Source organism: Neofelis nebulosa, chromosome 4 (assembly GCF_028018385.1).
Source record: "Neofelis nebulosa isolate mNeoNeb1 chromosome 4, mNeoNeb1.pri, whole genome shotgun sequence".
In the NCBI taxonomy this organism is placed as follows: domain Eukaryota; kingdom Metazoa; phylum Chordata; class Mammalia; order Carnivora; family Felidae; genus Neofelis; species Neofelis nebulosa.
This window is the reverse complement of record NC_080785.1, coordinates 161,180,038-161,198,304: the sequence shown is the minus strand read 5'-3', so window position 1 is coordinate 161,198,304 and position 18,267 is coordinate 161,180,038. Positions and strand designations below refer to the sequence as shown.

Below are 18,267 nucleotides of genomic sequence, written 5' to 3'. Positions count from 1 at the left end.
TCAAAACCCAGGTCTGCAGTTTTACCAGTTGGAAATTCAACATCTGCGAAAAGAATTACACAACAAAAAAAGATAAAAGTACCCTCCTTGCTGCTTCCGGCCTCCACAGCACAGGTTCCGAACGCATCTTGCCGGCTGCCCTAACGCGCTAACTTAGGAACCTCAGGCACATGATCAGTACTAGGGCTTACCTTGCAGTTACACCCGGGGACCCCACTAAACTTAAGCAGGGTACCCCTGATCATTTTAAGGGAGTTGCTGACTATGATAGGACACCTAAGCACGTCTCCCCTTAACCATGAGAACCATGGTCTTACCTGATCTCCCATGGTCTTAGCGCCCGTTGTTCTTAAATATCCCGCACTGGGCAGAGCAGGTCTGAACCCAGTGTCTCCTAAATTAAATTTAAATATTGTGTTTGGCACTTATGGGACCCCCACAGATCTTACTGCACCCCTCCCCACCCCGTTAAATTACTTAATCTGACCCATTGTAAACTAAAAAGGGCCTTGAAGGATTGGAAACCATTGGTTAGAAACCACTTAATTTAATGAAAAAGTAATTATTCCCTCTGGTTCTCCTTTTAACAGCCTTATTTGACCTATTCTTAAATCTGCAAGCAATGAATGCCCCCTCAGAATGAATTAGTGCAAACTCGAGGCTGTGTTCCCAGTCCCCACCGTTACGGAAATGACTGACTCCCTTCAGCGACAGATCAGTGTCGTGCAGTCACAGGTTTGTTTTGTTCAGTGCCTGTTTCAACAGTCTGCCAGGTGCAGTTGGCCGTCAAGTAGTGTAATACCAACGACATCCTCCTCTGAAGTCATTTGGGACTTCAAAAATTTTGACGAGAAGAGCTCATGAAAAGGGGACGTGCCATCACCGTATATGCGATGTGAGACTTTCGCACCTTGTCTAAGTTCTTAAAAAAAATTCTTGGTAAAGAGGTAACTATTGTTCAGATTCTTTTGGTGTTGTGGAGGCAACATATTCCTTGTTTAAAATTTTACTTGAGCCCGTTTTTGCTGTTACTTGTAAAATGGCCCATCCTGAATAGGCACCCCTTACAACAAAACAGGAAGATTCTGGACGCCAGTCAAATTGCTGTGCAGCAGGCACACCTGTTAGCGGTTTCACAGCAGAGGCTTCAGTGTCTTCCTCTCGTGCCTCCTGGAGTTCCCTGCGACGGCCTCAAGCTGTCCCTAGGTTTTTGATGCGCGAGATGGCCTTAGGCCCCAAACTGCATGCCATCAGTCTTGGCACTGAGCAGCAGTGGCGTCCCCTGTGTTTACAGACTCTTGGGTGATTGTCCAAGAGATGCCCCTCTGTGGTCAAAGAATTCTGGGACTCTCTCGCCTCACAGATACCCACAACGTATAAGTCAAGGTAATACGTCTCCGCGTCTGCTAAGGCGTCTGTGTAGGTCCTCGCCTGTCCACATCGGCTCCTTATCCACATCAGAGTTCCAGGCGCTCCTGCTGGTAACGAAGGCACTCGTTTCCCTGCTCAGAGCATACAGTGGGGAGCTCTCACGAAGACACTGAGTGGAAATTTCTGGTCGCGCGCGTCTCGGGGTTTAGGCCTCATAGAGTGCTATCGTAGGTTATTGGAATAAATTCAAAGGAGTTGAATGAACATTGGCTTCTTTCAGTCATCGGGGGTGAATAGCGCATCTGTCTTCCTCTTCCCCCCCCCCCCCCCCGATAGACTATTTTTTTTTTTTACAGCAATTTTAGGTTTACAGAAAACTTCACCAGGATGTACAGAGTTCCCACATAACCCCCCTGCCTTCATACAGCTTGCCCTGTTTTTTTTTATATTTTACATCAGTGTGGTACATTTGTTACATGCGACGAGCCAGTATTAATGCATCGAAGTCCTTGCTTTACAATAGCTGGACGCTTTGGGGCGCCTGGGTGGCTCAGTTGGTTAAGCATCCGACTCTTGGTTTCGGCTCAGGTCACGATTTCACGGTTCGTGGGTTCAAGCCCCCCATCGGGCTCCGTGCTGACGGCACGGAGCCTGCTTGGGGTTCTGTCTCCCCCTCTCTCTGCCCTTCCCCTGCTCGCTCTCTCTCTCAAAAATAAACAAACATTGGGGCGCCTGGGTGGCGCAGTCGGTTAAGCGTCCGACTTCAGCCAGGTCACGATCTCGCGGTCCGTGAGTTTGAGCCCCGCGTCGGGCTCTGGGCTGATGGCTCGGAGCTTGGTGCCTGTTAACGATTCTGTGTCTCCCTCTCTCTCTGCCCCTCCCCCGTTCATGCTCTGTCTCTCTCTGTCCCAAAAATAAATAAAAAACGTTGAAAAAAAAATTTCAAAAAAAAAATAAACATTGCAATAACTAGACTCTTTGCGTCACACAGTCTTAGGGCTTTGGCAATGTGAGATGATGTGTGCCGATCGTTTCTGTATCACGTAGTGTATTTTCAGTGCCCTAAACATCCTTTGTCGTCCATCTGTTTATTCATTCCTTCTTCCCACCCGCAAGTCCCTGGCAACCGTAGCTCGTCCACCGCCTCCCGCTTTTGTTCCTTCCAGAACTTTGCTGTCCAGAACTGTGCTTGGAATCATACAGTCTGTAGCCTTACCGTATTCTCTGCTTTCCCCTGGCAATGTGACTTTGAGGTTATTCCGTGTCTTTTGGCTAGATATCTCATTTCCGGTTTTCCCTGAATATTTCATCATATGGATGTTCCATTGATTAATTTTCCATTCATCTGTTGGAGGATATCTTGGTTACCTGTAAGTCTTGGCAACTGTGAAGAAAACTCTTACAAATATTCAGGTGCTGGGTTTTTCTTTTTAAGTTTTTTTTTCAGTGTTTATTTTCGGGAGATAGAGTGGGGGAGTGGCAGAGAGAGGAGGAGACAAAGAATCCAAAGTAGGCTCCAGGCTCTGAGCCTGTCAGCACAGAGCCCGATGTGGGGCTCGAACCCACGAAGTATGGGATCCTGACCTGGGCTGAAGTCAGACGCTCAACCCACTGAGCCACCGAGGCGCCCCTAAAGTTTTTTTTTTTTAATATTTGCTTATTTTTGAGAGAGAGAAAAAAAGAGGGCATGTAAGAGCAGGGGAAGTGCAGAGAGAGTGGGGGAGAGAATCCCAAGCAGGCTCTGCCCTGTCAGCGCAGAGCCCAGTGCAGGACTCGATCCCATGAACCGTGAGATCGTGACCTGAGCCAAAATCAAGAGTTGGATGTTCAACCTACTGAGCCACCCAGGCGCCCCTCACGTGCAGGTTTTTTTATGAATGAGTTTTCAACTCATTTGGCATAATAGGAAGGATGGTGATTGCTGGATAGTATGCTTAAAAAAAAAAAAAAAAAAAAAAAAAAAAGGTTTATTTTTTGAGAAACTGCCTGTCTTCCAGAATAGGGATACATTTTCCACTCCCATCAACAATGAATGAGGGTGGAATGAATGAATGATTTTCTCTCACATCTTTACTATTGTTTGTTTTTTTTTTTCAAGGTCTTGAATTTTAGTTATTGTAATAAGTATCTGGCGGTATCTCATTTTTTTGATGTTTATTATTTTTTCTTTTTTTTTTAATTTTTTTTTCGACGTTTTTTATTTATTTTTGGGACAGAGAGAGACAGAGCATGAACGGGGGAGGGGCAGAGAGAGAGGGAGACACAGAATCGGAAACAGGCTCCAGGCTCCGAGCCGTCAGCCCAGAGCCCGACGCGGGGCTCGAACTCACGGACCGCGAGATCGTGACCTGGCTGAAGTCGGACGCTTAACCGACTGCGCCACCCAGGCGCCCCTTATTTTTTCTTTTTTTAATGTTTACTTATTCTTGAGAGAGAGCACGCAAATGGGGGAGAGGCAGAGAGAGAGGGAGACACAGAAGCTGAAGCAGGTTCCAGGCTCTGAGCTGTCAGCACAGAGCCTGATGCGGGGCTCGAACCCACGAACCACGAGATCATGACCTGAGCCGAAGTTGGATGCTTAACTGACTGAGCCACCCAGGCGCCCCTAATGTTTATTTATTTTTGAGTGAGGAAGCATGAGCAGGGGAGGGACAGAGCGGGGGCAGGGGGGACAGAGGGTCGGAAGTGGGCTCTGTGCTGATAGCAGAGAGCCTGATGCAGGACTTGAACCCACAAACCATGAGATCATGACCTGAGCTGAAATCAAATGCTTAACCTATTGAGCCACCAAGGCTCCCCTATATCTCATTCTTTTATTTGCCTATATCTCATTCTTTTATTTGCAATTTCTTTTTTTTTTTTTTTAATTTTTGTTTATTTATTTTTGACAAAGAGAGACCACAATCAGGGGAGGGGCAGAGAGAGAGAGACACAGAATCTGAAGCAGGTTCCAGGCTCTGAACTGTAAGCACAGAGCCCGATGCAGGGCTCAAACTCACGAACCATGAGATCACGACCTGAAGTCAGACACTCAGCAGAATGAGCCTCCCCCGGCGCCCCTTCTCAATTTCTTCTGACATGGTGTTGGGCATCTTTTTAATATACTTAATTAGCATTTATGTATTTTCTTTGGTGAAGTGTGTGTTCAGATCTTTTGCCTATTTTTTTTTAAATTTTTTTTTTTAACGTTTATTTATTTTTGAGACCGAGAGAGACAGAGCATGAACGGGGGAGGGTCAGAGAGAGGGAGACACAGAATCTGAAACAGGCTCCAGGCTCCGAGCTGTCAGCACAGAGCCCGACGCGGGGCTCGAACTCACGGACCGCGAGATCGTGACCTGAGCCGAAGTCGGATGCTCAACCGACTGAGCCACCCAGGCACCCCCTCTTTTGCCCATTTTTAATTGAGTTGCTTGTCTTACTGAATTTTAAGAGTTCTTTGGACATTTCGGATACCAGCCCTTTAGCAGAGAAGTGTTTTGTAAAGATTTTCTCTCAGTCTGTGGTTTCTGTTTTCCATCTCTTTAACTGTCTTTCACAGAGTGGGTTTTCATTTTAATAAAGCCAAACTTAGTATCTTTTACTTTCATGGATCCTGATTTGGTGTTGTATCTAAAAATAATAATTACCAAACCCTAGGTCTCCTAAATTTTCTCCTATGCTATCTCCTGGGAATTTTTTTTTTTTTTAATTTTTTTTAACGTTTTTTATTTATTTTTGAGACAGAGAGAGACAGAGCATGAACGGGGGAGGAGCAGAGAGAGAGGGAGACACAGAATCAGAAGCAGGCTCCAGGCTCTGAGCCATCAGCCGAGAGCCCGACGCGGGGCTCGAACTCACGGACTGCGAGATCGTGACCTGAGCTGAAGTCGGCCGCTTAACCGACTGAGCCACCCAGGCGCCCCATCCTGGGAATTTTTTAGTCTTGGTTTTCTATAAGATCTATGAATCCATTTTGAGTTAATTTTTGTGAAAGGTGCCAGCTCTGTGTCTAGATTTTTTCACGTGGATTCTACTTTTCCTGGCACTTTTTGTTGGAAAGACTGTGTTTTATGGGGCTCCTGGGTGGCTCAGTTGGTTAAGCGTCCAACTTCGCTCAGGTCATGATCTCACAGTTTGTGGGTTTGAGCCCCGCCTCAGGCTCCATGCTGACAGCCTGGAGCCTCCTTCAGATTCTGTGTCTCCCTCTCTCTGCCCCTCACCAGCTCACACTCTGTCTCTCTCTCAAAAAAAAAAAAAAAAAAAAAAAAAAAAAAAAACTGTGTTTTCTCTATTGAATTGCCTTTGTCTTTTGTCAAGGATCAGTTGACTGTACTTACTTGAATCTATAGGAAAGCATTAACTTTTTTGTTTTTTCATTTTATTTAGAGAGAGAGAGCACAAGTGAGGGAGAGGCACAAAGAGGGAGAGAGAATCTTTTTAATTTTTTTTTTCAACATTTTTTATTTATTTTTGGGACAGAGAGAGACAGAGCATGAACGGGGGAGGGGCAGAGAGAGAGGGAGACACAGAATCGGAAACAGGCTCCAGGCTCCGAGCCGTCAGCCCAGAGCCTGACGCGGGGCTCGAACTCACGGACCGCGAGATCGTGACCTGGCTGAAGTCGGACGCTTAACCGACTGCGCCACCCAGGCGCCCCGAGAGAATCTTAAGCAGAGCCTAACACAGGGCCAGAGTCCACACCCTGGGATCGTGACCTGAGCTGAAATCCAGAGGCAGACACTCAACTGACTGAGCCGCCCAGGCCGCCCAACTTTTGCTTTTGTATATTAGCCATTTATCCTTCAACTCTACTCTCTTATTAGTTCAAAGGGCTTTGTTATTGTAGATTCTTTTAAATTTTTTTTAAATTTTTTTTTTTCAACATTTTTTATTTATTTTTGGGACAGAGAGAGACAGAGCATGAACGGGGGAGGGGCAGAGAGAGAGGGAGACACAGAATCGGAAACAGGCTCCAGGCTCCAGGCTCCAGGCTCCGAGCCATCAGCCCAGAGCCTGACGCGGGGCTCGAACTCACGGACCGCGAGATCGTGACCTGGCTGAAGTCGGACGCTTAACCGACTGCGCCACCCAGGCGCCCCATGTTATTGTAGATTCTTTTGACATTTGCTCCTGTCATCTGACATTAGTCCTGTCATATGTGACAAAGATAGTTTTATTTTTTTTTAATGTTTATTTATTTTGAGAAAGAGGGTTACCTGGGTGGCACAGTCAGTTAAGCATCCGACTTCAGCTCAGGTCATGATCTCCCGGGTTCGGGCCCTGCGTCGGGCTCTGTGCTGACAGCTCAAGAGCCTGGAGCCTGCTTCAGATTCTGTGTCTCCCGCTCTCTCGGTCCCTCCCCTGCTCGCACTCAGTGTGTGTGTCTCTCTCTCTCAAAAATAAACATTAAAAAAAAATTTTTTTTAACTCTGTAAGAAAAAAAAATTAAAGTGATTATTGATAGGGGGGTGCCTGGGTGCCTCAGTCGGTTAAGCGTCTGACTCTTCATTTTGGCTCAGTTCATGATCTCACGGTGTGTGAGTTTGAGCCCCTCGTCAGGCTCCATGCTGATGGTTTGGAGCCTGCTCGGGATGCTCTCTTTCTCTCTCTCTCTCTCTCTCTCTCTCTCTCTCTCTCTGTCCCTCCCCCATGCCTACTTGCCCCCCCCCCCACACACTTAAAAAAATAAAGTGACTATTGATATCATTGGATTAATATATACCATAGTTATCTATCAGATGAAGTTCTTTTTTTTTTTTTTTTCAGGTGAAGAATTTTTAAAATTTACTCCTTCTGAAATGCCCTCCCTTTCTTCATCATTTTCCTGCTTTTTGAAGAAGTTTCTTTCACATTTTTTTTTGCAAAGCAGGTATACTGGTGGAAAATTCCCTCCATTTTTGTTTGTCTCAGAAAGTCTTTATTTCTCCCTCACCCTTGAAGAATAATTTTGCTCGACACAGAATTCTGGGCACATCGTTTTTCTCTGTCAACCCTTTAAAATATCTCATTCCACTCTCTTCTTGCTTGCATGGTTTTTTTTTGGGGGGGGGGGGATGAGTATAAATTAATTCTTTGTTTCTCTATATCTGAGGTGTGTTTTTCCCTCTGGTTTCTTTCAAGATGAAATGTCTTAGTATGCTATGGGATTTTTTGTTTTATTTGTTTGAAGGCAGACCTCATGTGCGGAGAAGGAACTGAGGCAAATAGGCCTTTCAAAAAAAATAATAAAAGGAGGCCTTTAGTGTGATGTTTTCAGTTTATCTGGCTAAGGGTTCGTGAGAAATAAGGCCACCGACCCAATCAGAGGAGGGACGTGGAGACTCGGAGCACAGCGGATCGAGGTTTTCTTCGACCTTCTTGCAGCAGCAGGTGTCTTGGTGGACAGGCAAGCTCGGGGCAGTTACAGCAGACAGTTTGTCTCCAGGGTGCGTGTCCCTCCCCTGATTCTTCACTGGCTGAAGCGAGAGCCTTACCCGGACGTCGCCTGTGCCCATGTGAGGTAGAAAGTTGTCTGATTGGGGGACAGCCGTGTGACTCAGTCGGCTGAGCGTCCGACTCTTGATTTCAGTTCGGGTCATGATCTCCTGGTTCGTGGGATCAGCCCCCACGTCGGGCTCTGCGCTGACAGCGTGGAGCCTGCTGGGGATTCTCTCTCTCTCTCTCTCTCTGGCCCTCCCCCACTTTCTCTTTCGCGGGCACGCTCTCTCTCTCTCTCTCTCTCTCTCTCTCAAAATAAATAAACATTTAAAAAAAAAAAAGTAGTCTGGGGCGCCTGGATGGCTCAGGCGGTTGGGCAGCTGACTCCAGCTCAGGTCATGATCTCACGGTCTGTGGGTTCAAGCCCCGTGTCGGGCTAAGTGCTGACCGCCTGGACCCTGCTTCAGATCCTGTGTCTCCCTCTCTCTCTGCCCCTACCCCCACTCTCTCTCAAAAATGAATAAACATTAAAAAACAAAACAAAAAAAATTTAAAGTAGTCTAATTGGAACAAATGTACATTTCCTGAGGTGATGCCGAGACTTTCAGTCCCCGCTTTGTTCTTTGGCTCATGCTCATTTCAGAGCCCACCAAAATAAGCCTGGAAAATAGAGCGGGGAAGAAAAACCAGGAAGTGAAGTGTCCAAGGATTCGGGACTCCCATTATGGGGGGGGGGGGAGGGAGTCATATATATTTCCAGTAGGTTGTAAACATGTTAACGAGACAGCTTTTATTTTGGCATTTCTGAAGGTGGATCCTCTCCCTTACTTCTCACAGGGTTAGTCTCTATTATGATTTGTTGTACCCGTGGCAGAAAACTAAAACTTCTCGGGCGTCCTTTCTTTTGTCACCCCCGTCATCTGTGGGGTTCTCCAGAAGCTTCTCAAGTAAGGGCTGAAATGTGCAGCTCTTTTCCACGTACTAGTAAACAGGAGCCCGGTTGCTGCCGAGGTAAGTGTGGGCGGAGGGGAAAGCGTTCTGCAGTCATAGGATTTAGTCTCAGTCTTTCGGAGCATGGGCCCCCGGGCTGTCCTCTTCTTCCTCATAGATACGGGGAAGATACTTGGTCTTTGTCCGTGGTTCCTAGCCAAGATCTCCCGAGCCTTTGGAATTTCCTGAGTGATAAGGGCGATGGAGCAGTCCTCTGTTCTAGGAGCCCGCCCAGAAATGCCTCAGATGGCTTCCGGATGGGGATTGGACACCAGAAACACGAGGCCTTGATTGGAGGCTTAGAATGTTCACCTCCACTTCCCAGGCTCTGGAGAGGGAAGAGGGGCTGGAGATTGAGTTCATCACCAAAGGCTTTGAGTTCATCACTTGTGCCTACATAATGAAACTTCTGTCAGAAGCCTTAAAGGGGGCGGTGCTCCTGGGTGGCTCAGTGGGTTAAGCATCCGACTTCAGCGCGGGTCATGATCTCATGGCTCATGGGTTCGAGCCCCATGTCGGGTTCTGGCCTGACAGCTTGGAGCCTGGAGCCTGCTTCGGATTCTGTGTCTCCCTCTCTGTCTCTGCCCCTCTCCCACTTGCTCATGCTATCTCTCAATAAACATTAAAAAATTTAAAAATTAAAAAAAAGAGAAAAGGTACACTGGTGTATCTATTGGAATACATTTTGCTTAATTATTCTATTGATAAATCCTTCACATCTTTCCATACCAGTACACGTCACCCTTTGCTTTTAAACGGTGACTATGTGGGGCACCTGGGTGGCTCAGTCTGTTAAATGTCCAACTTCGGCTCAGGTCATGATCTCACGGTTTGTCGGTTCATGCCCCACATGGGGCTCTGTGCTGACAGCTCAGAACCTAGAACCTGCTTCACATTCTGTTTCCTCCTCTCTCTGCCCCTGCCCCACTCATGCTGTGTCTCTCTCTCAAAAAATAAACATTAAAATAAGTAAAAGGTAAGTATATAACCAATTCTTTCTCTTTTTTTAAATTGTTTTTAGTGTTTATTCATTTTTGAGAGAGAGGCACAGAGCGTGCACTGGGGAGGAGCACAGAGAAGGAGACACAGAATCCGAAGGAGGCTCCCGGCTGTCAGCAATAGAGCCCGACGCGGGGCTCGAACCCACGAACCGTGAGATCACGACCTGAGCTGATGTCGGACGCTTAACCCACTGAGCCAGGCGCCCCACCAATTCTTTCAAAATAGACCCTTGTTACCAGTTTTTGCTGCCAAAAATCTGTGAACTAGTACTCAGATTTCCCACCTTACAGGGTAAAAAAAAAAAAAAAAAAAGAAAAGAAAAAACATACTTCTCCAAACTTAATTCTTTAAATTTTTATCATTAAATATATTCAGAAAATAATGTGCCTGATGCCTTATCAGAAGACTTTGTGGTAATAACAGTATAAACATGTTTGTGATCATTAAGATTTATAAGTGGGCAGTGAACAGTTGTCAGCCTCCCAATGTTCCTGACCTGACTCCTCTCCATCCGACACCACATGTGACCTCTGTCTGGATTCTTTATTCTTCAAAACCTTTACCATCTGTTCCCCCCCCCCGCCCCCACTAAACAGTGTTCTTTTAGTTTTAACTTTAAAAAATATTTTTAATATTTATTTTTGAGAGAGACATTTTTTCACATATGGTCTTTCTTCTGTTAAATACGTTTTGATTATTTTCTCATTTTTTAAACTATATGTTGAGTCTTACTCTGCACACTAAACTCTAATGTTGCATGTATTACAGATATTTTCTTATGTCTTGTTTTTTTTTTATTTCCTTAGTTTATATATGAGTTGTTCAGTCTCTCGTTTAGACCTTTTTAAATTTTTTTTAATGTTTATTTATTTTTGAGAGAGAGGGAGAGAGCACAAGCAGGGGAGGGGCAGAGACAGAAGGAGCCACAGAATCCGAAGCAGGCTCCAGGCTCCGAGCTGTCAGCACAGAGCCCGAGGCGGGGCTCGAACTCACGGACCGTGAGATCATGACTTGAGCCGGAAGTCAGACACTCAGCCGAATGAGCCACCCAGGCGCCCCCATCTCGTTTTAGATGTTACTCTTTCCCTTATCTGAGAAAATTCTCCCTGTTTTTGGATCAATAAAGTATTTATCTATGGCTTCTACAAGTGCCTTGGTTTTATCTTTTGCATTTAAGTCTACAGTGAATTGGCTATTTTCCACGGGATAGGAGGGAATATAATGCGCTTTTCCAGTTAGGTGACAGTTTGTCTTTGCCCCATCTATTAAAGGGCTTCAGATGTCTGCCAGTGCTCCACAGTGCCTGATCTGCCCTTGACCAGCTTTCGATATTTAATGCTGGTCCACGGAAGACACTTTTCCTTTCCCTCGGTCTGTTTTTCTCTCTGCTAATGCTATGTTGTCTGGAATACTGTGATTTGAAAATCTTTGATGTATATTCGGCAAGCCGCCACTTTGTTCTTTGCAAGACCTTGACCATTTTTGGACATTTGTTTTTCCTTTTAGGTCTGGAGGTCTAATAAAAAGTCTGTTTTGGGGATTGTTGGAATTTAATAAAGATACATTTTGGGAGAGGAAACATCTTAAGAAGTGGAGTTATTTCTAAGAACATGTACCATATTTTCACTTTTTTTCATTCTTCTTTGTTCGAGAAAAATGTACATCTTTTTCCATTAGGACTATTAAACACCATTCATTAGTCTTGTTTAGTGTTCAGTTAAGTTTGTCCTGGAGGGGGATGCCCCACTGGCTCAGTCAGTAGAGCCTGTGATGCTTTTTTTTTTTAATTTATTTTTAATGTTTATTTATTTTTGAGAGAGAGAAAGAGAGAAAGTGTGAGCAGGGGAGGGACAGACAGGGAGACACAGAATCCAAAGCAGGCTCCAGGCTCTGAGCTGTCAGCACAGAGCCCCACGCAGGGCTCGAACCCACAAGCTGTGAGATCATGACCTGAGCCAAAGTCAGACACCCAACCGACTGAGCCACCCAGGCACCCCTGGTGCCTGTGACTCTTGATCTCTGGGTCATGAATTGGAGCCCCCTGTTGGGTGTAGAGATGGCTTAAAGATACACACACACACACACACACACACACACACCTTAAAAAATATAAATAAATTTGTTTTGGAGGAAACCACATGCAAGCTTCAAGGAGATGTTATCTCCTACTGTAATCCATAGGATGGGCTCATTTCCCCAAGCAACAAGTTGTAACAACACATGTAAAATACTGTCTTCCAGGGAAGCTCATTCGGGACTCCGTGCCTAGATCACACAGGCACCCTCTACTGCGCATAACAAAAGTTTGGACTCTCGGAACGAACACAAGAGTTTGGGATACGTCATAATGTTTGCCTAAACAGTTTGGGCACACTGAGTCACTCTCATCAGGTTGGGGAGGTCCCTCCTATATCTTGGCTCCCAGATACCAACGAAGGAAGGACAGACACCGCGAGCAGGCATTTGTAAGGATCCGCCGTCTCAGACCTGCTAATAACGTTAACGCTCTTCCACATGCGAGGTACTAGGACACTTTTATGAGCCAGCGCTGCAGAGTAATTGGAGCCAATCCAAGTAGTTCCCTTTACTCTGTGGATCTCGCAAGAAGTGTGGATTTCCTGTTCTCTTTTCTTCACCAGATGGGCGAAATCTACCATCCAAATTACCGTATGGGAGCCATTTCTCTATCACCTGCACGTAGACCTCAGTGAGTTAATGATCTTGTTCAGAGACCAGCATTTAGGGGAATCGTGTAGCTGAGGGATATCTGTGCCCAGAGGCTAGGCTGGCATGCCCCTGGGCCCCACACGAGGGGTCAGAAGTACAGGAAATGGAAGGGCAGCCTCTAGGGCAACTGGTTGAATATCACTGCCTCCTGAAATCAGAGAAGGGAACCTCTGTGTTCTTTTGGGAGAAAACACTGCTGGGTCTCCTGGGTGGCTCAGTTGGGTAAGCGTCTGACTCTTGGTTTCGGCTCAAGTCATGATCTCATGGTTCGTGAGTTTGAGCCCCGCATCAGACTCTGCACTGACCGCGTGGAGCCTACTTGAAATTCTGTCTCTCCCTGTCTCTCTCTGCCTCTCTCAATGTAGATAAATTTATTAAAAAAACAAAACAAAACACTGCTGAACCTTTTGTGTGTTTCATAATGATGAGTGCATTGACCGTCAAACCACTGTGGCTTTCAAGTGAACTTTGTCGCAGATTGCAATGTTTATCCAGTTCCTCAAGCTCAGCAGAGCCTGAAGTACGCTGTTAGGGTTCTGCCGAGCATCCTGTCATCTCAGCGTGTGTGCATACACGTGCTTAAAAGTTGGCGAGAAGCGGCTCCGAGGCCCTTGCGTAGAGAGGTTTTGTGGGGTTCGGAGTTGTGATGCCTTCTTTTTCATACATAAGCTGTAATATCTGAATGACATCCTCGCCCCATGAAATGGGACGGATTGGAGGGAATGAGTGAATCTCTGACAGATATTTTTATAGACAAATGAAAACGAACACTTCTCTGCCAGAATATTTTCATTCAGCCAGCTGCGTCAGACTATTCCTGATGGCCTGGGGTACTTGGGGACAATATGGCTAGCTGGTGTCCTAGTTACCAATTGGATTCCCACAGGCCTTCTGGCCTTTCATGGTTGGCAGTGGAAATAGAAGCAAAAGCTCTCAGGGCGCCTGAGTGGCTCAGTCGGTTAAGCATCCGATGTCGGCTCAGGTCATGATCTCACGGTTCAGGGGTTCAAGCCCCGCATCGGGCTCTGTGCTGACAGCTTGGAGCCTGGAGCCTGCTTCGGATTCTGTGTCTCCCTCTGTCTCTCTGCCTCTCCCCCGCACGTCCTCTCTCTCTCTCTCTCTCAAAAATAAACATTAAAAAAAATTTTTTTAAAGAAGCCAAAGCTCTCAATGTTTCACTGTGTTTTTATTCATTAAAACTTGACGTGGCTGTGCCCCTCTGCTTCATGGAGTGCTGTGTGACATGGTGGGTAATAAAGAAGGAGGCGAGCTTTTTTCTCACAAGGAATTGGTGGCCTTACAATGGAAATGTTTCTTTCATTTGCATAGTATTTCCTTTCCCAACGTGCTTGGGACTCTACCATTAGAAAGCAATGAGACTGGAAGTGAACGTAGTAAACGTAGTAAAAGTAGGAATAATTCTTTTAAAAAAAGTTGTATCTATTTATTTTGAGAGAGGAGCATGAGCCCACGAGCAAGGGAGCAAGCAGGCTGTGCGCTGACGCGGTGCTCGATCTCAGGAACCGCGAGATCCTGACCTGAGCCGAAATCAAGAGTGGACGCTTCACCGACTGAGCCACCCAGGCGCCCCCAAAGTAGAGCTAATTTCCATGTATTCATGACACTACCAAATTTATGAGGAGATGATTGTGTAGAGAGAGTGGGAATTCTGATGACCAAGTCATAGAGTATTTTGAGATCACAGAATCATGTGAACTTCTTATGAATTGACTATAGATTCCTAGTGCTGTCTCATCCATCCTCCTCCACACGTATGTGGGATGTTTTAGGACGCAGTGGCCTTTGAGGATGTGGCTGTAAACTTCACCCTGGAGGAATGGGCTCTGTTGGATCCTTCACAGAAGAAACTCTACAGAGATGTGATGCGGGAAACCTTGAGGAACCTGGCCTCAGTAGGTAAGGATGACCGCTCACTTTCCCCTCGTCAGTTAGAGGACGCGTGTTTCTTGCCCATCAGTGCTCTTTGGTTTGGAACGGGGCAAAGGAGTACTTTGGCAAATCAGGCATGGGCAGAACTCATCATGGACTTGTGATAATTCTTCTGTAATTTATTGGGTTTTTTTTCTGGGTTTGCATTGTAGGGAAAAAATGGAAAGACCATAACATTGATGATCAGTACAGAAACCAGGGAAGAAATCTAAGGTAACTTGCACTCACGGTGGAAAGGAGCATCCAGAGGAATCTTTGTATGTTGCAAGAATTGAAAAGCAAGCAGACATGGGGCGCCTGGGTGGCTCAGTTGGTTAAGCATCCGACCTCAGCTCAGGTCATGATCTCGTGGTTCGTGGGTTTGAGCCCCACGTCAGGCTCTGTGCCGTTAGCCTAGAGCCTGGAGCCTGCTCTTGATTCTGTGTCTGCCTCTCTGTGCCTCCCCTGCTCGCACTCTCTCTCTGTCTCTCTCAAAAATAAACGTTAAAAAAAAAAAAAAAAAAAAAAAAACTTAAAAGCAAGCAGACACAAGACAGCCCAGCTTCAGATGTAGGTTTTCCTAGAAAATTTTCACCAAAGTGTTTTCTTAAATGTGACAGCTGTTCAGTGTTTGCAAAAGAGTTCGTTTGTAAATAGTATTCAGAAACTCCATATATGACTCTCACTACTTTCATGTAAGAGTTTTGGTCGAGCAGAATATTTCAAACAGTTCAGACAAGACAGAAAAACCTACCCTTTTCCTATGAATTGTAACAATGTAATCCTAGTATTTACTAATAGGTAGGAAGTCACAAATCAATAATACACTTCTGGATTTTTTTTTTTTCCAGGAATCCTATGGTAGAGAGGCTCCATCAGAGTAAAGAAGGTGGTCCGTGCGGAGGAAACTTCAGGCTTATTCCGCATCTTAATCTGAACAAGAAAACTTCTCCCGAGGTAAAACCGTGGGAGTGCAGCGCGTGTGGAAAAGTCTTTATGCGCCATTCGTCCCTTAATAGGCATAAGAGATCTCACACTTCGCCAAAGCCATACAAGTATCAGGAGTATGGAAGAAAGCCTTATAAATGTAAAGAGTGCGGAAAAGCTTTCAGTTATCTCCAGCCTTTTCAAAAACATGAAAGAAACCACAGCGTGGAGAAATCTTACAAATGTAAGGAATGTGGGAAATCCTTTCGATATCGCCAGTCTGTTCGAAAACACGAAAGGACTCACACCGGAGAGAAACCCTATCAGTGTAAACAGTGTGGAAAGGCCTTTAGATATCATCAGACCTTTCAGACACATGAAAGGACGCACACAGGGGAGCAGCCCTATCAGTGCAAGCAGTGCGGGAAGGCCCTCAGCTGTCCCAGCTCCTTTCGAAGTCACGAGAGGACTCACACGGGAGAGAAACCTTACGAATGTAAAAAGTGTAGTAAAGCCTTCAGTTGTCCCAGCTCTCTTCGAAAACATGAGAGAACTCACACCGGAGAGAAACCCTATGACTGTAAGGAATGCGGGAAAGCCTTCATTTCTCTCGGGAGCTTTCAAAGACACATGATCACACACACTGGAGTCGGACCTTATAAATGTAAGGAGTGCGGGAAGGCATTCAGCTGTCCCAGTTCGTATCGAATACACGAAAGATCTCACACCGGAGAGAAACCCTACGAATGTAAGCAGTGTGGTAGAGCCTTTAGTTGTTCCAGTTCCTTCCGAACACACGAAAGAACTCACACTGGAGAGAAACCCTATCAGTGTAAAGAATGCGGAAAAGCCTTCCATTGGCTCACCACGTTTCAAGTGCATGTGAGAACTCACACTGGAGAGAAGCCCTACATATGTAAGCTGTGCGGGAAAGCCCTCAGTTGTCCCACGTCCTTCCGAAGACACGAAAGGACTCACACCGCGGAGAAGCCCTACGAGTGTAAACAGTGTGGGAAGACCTTCAGCTCTCCTCTAGGTTTGCAAATACACGGGAGAACTCACACTGGCGAGAAACCCTATAAATGTGAGGAATGTGGGAAGGCCTTCGTTTCCCTCACCAGTTTTCGCAGACATATGATGACACACACTGGAGACGGACCTTATAAATGTAAGGAATGTGGGAAAGCCTTCAATTGCCCCAGCTCCTTCCGGATACACGAAAGAACTCACACGGGAGAGAAACCCTATGAATGTAAAATATGCGGTAAAGCCTTCAGTTGTTCAAGTTATGTTCAGGTACATGAAAGAACTCACACGGGAGAGAAACCCTATGTATGTAAGGAATGCGGGAAAGCCTTCGTTTATCGTACAACCTTTCGAGGACACATGAGAGTGCACACTGGAGAGAAACCTTATAAATGTAAAGAATGTGGGAAAGCCTTCAGTCGACCCAGTTCGTTTAGAAGCCATGAAAGAATTCACACTGGAGAGAAACTTCTTGAATGTAAACACTGTGGGAAAGCCTTCAATTGGCCCACATCCTTACATAAACATGTGATGAGAATGCACACAAGATAGGTAAATTGTAACTGAAAAGTACACGAAAGCATTCAGTCTTTTTTTTTTTTTTAATTTTTTTTTTATTTTTTTTTAACATTTTTTATTTATTTTTGGGACAGAGAGAGACAGAGCATGAACGGGGGAGGGGCAGAGAGAGAGGGAGACACAGAATCGGAAACAGGCTCCAGGCTCCGAGCCATCGGCCCAGAGCCTGACGCGGGGCTCGAACTCACGGACCGCGAGATCGTGACCTGGCTGAAGTCGGACGCTTAACCGACTGCGCCACCCAGGCGCCCCGAAAGCATTCAGTCTTAACAAACACAGAGTCACGTAAAAACACCACTGGAGAAAAATGACATAAATATAAGAAATATGGGAAAGTCTGATGCAAATTCAAATACAGTACTCCAGAGAATTCACAACATGAAAGAAATGCTGCGGAAGTTGAAGATGATGAATTTTGATCTGAAACTCAGTCTCTGGACTGTAGCTTCTGGTTGTTGCTTTTCAGCTGAACGTTGAGTTGAGACAATTCTGTGAGCATTGTTTAAGCAATAGTACGGAAGCTTAGTAATTAGTCTTTTTCCTTAAATCAGTTTGTAAAAGTTTTGTCTTTCCATTTTCAAGTCTATTGGATCTATGGGTGAGTTACGGTGTATTTGTAATATGTAAGTATTAATTTTTATATAATTTTTTAACTGTTCTGAACGTGAAGGGGCCATGGTATAATGACATTTGGGTATTTGTTGGGATTTTCTTATTGACCTCCTGTCACAGGTACTGGATATTCCTTGTCTATTATAAATATTCCTCCTTTCATATGTGAAATGGTTTCTGTTTTGTTTTTTTTTGAATCCAGAGAGTCTTTTCTTTCCTGGTTAATAAATTGTAGGCATGAATTTGTAAGTACGCAGAGTTTATCATAGGGTATCATCTCATTGGAATTGCTGTTTACATCTTTTCCCTTGACTCTGTCATTTCTTCCGACTGTGATTTGGAGATTATACTTTAAGAGACCAAAAAAAAAAAAAAATGTAGCATTGGAGATAGCACTCCTGGAATGCGTTAGGTCAACATGGGTAATGTTGTGACCTAATTTTCTAGAATCTGCTCTCTTTATGGTTTCATGTTAGAATTCACCGGTAGCCTCACTTGCATGAGAGTCGGAAGGCAAAAAGGAAGAAGGCCTTAGTTTTTGGAATCACGATACAGACAGTGATCGATACCATGGGAATTTTGCCTACACCTTCCAGCCCATTTTGCTGATTCTTTGCCCTGCCCGTCAAGAGTATCTTCAGTTCCACCGCCAGCTACTTGACTTCCCTTTTCTCAGAGCTGTAGCTTTCCACAGATGCCGCCACG

The 18,267-nt window shown here is 45.4% G+C and overlaps 1 protein-coding gene across 7 annotated transcripts in view; it reads left to right on the top strand.

Annotated features, from left to right (window-relative positions):
* Window positions 1–16,963, top strand: part of LOC131510601 (zinc finger protein 791-like) — a 45,654-nt gene extending 28,691 nt beyond the window's left edge. For 2 of the 7 annotated variants that reach the window (XM_058727925.1, XM_058727924.1), the window contains exons 2-4: window positions 14,280–14,406; window positions 14,592–14,652; window positions 15,270–16,963. In XM_058727925.1, coding sequence (XP_058583908.1) covers window positions 14,280–14,406; window positions 14,592–14,652; window positions 15,270–16,923 — 1,842 coding nt within the window. In that variant the 3' untranslated portion in view covers window positions 16,924–16,963. Of the gene's footprint in view, window positions 1–590; window positions 735–9,781; window positions 10,481–14,226; window positions 14,407–14,591; window positions 14,653–15,269 lie in introns of those variants that run through there. The other 5 variants (XM_058727927.1, XM_058727926.1, XM_058727928.1 and 2 more) reach the window with 4 other exon arrangements.
* Window positions 16,964–18,267: the final 1,304 nt, after the last annotated feature.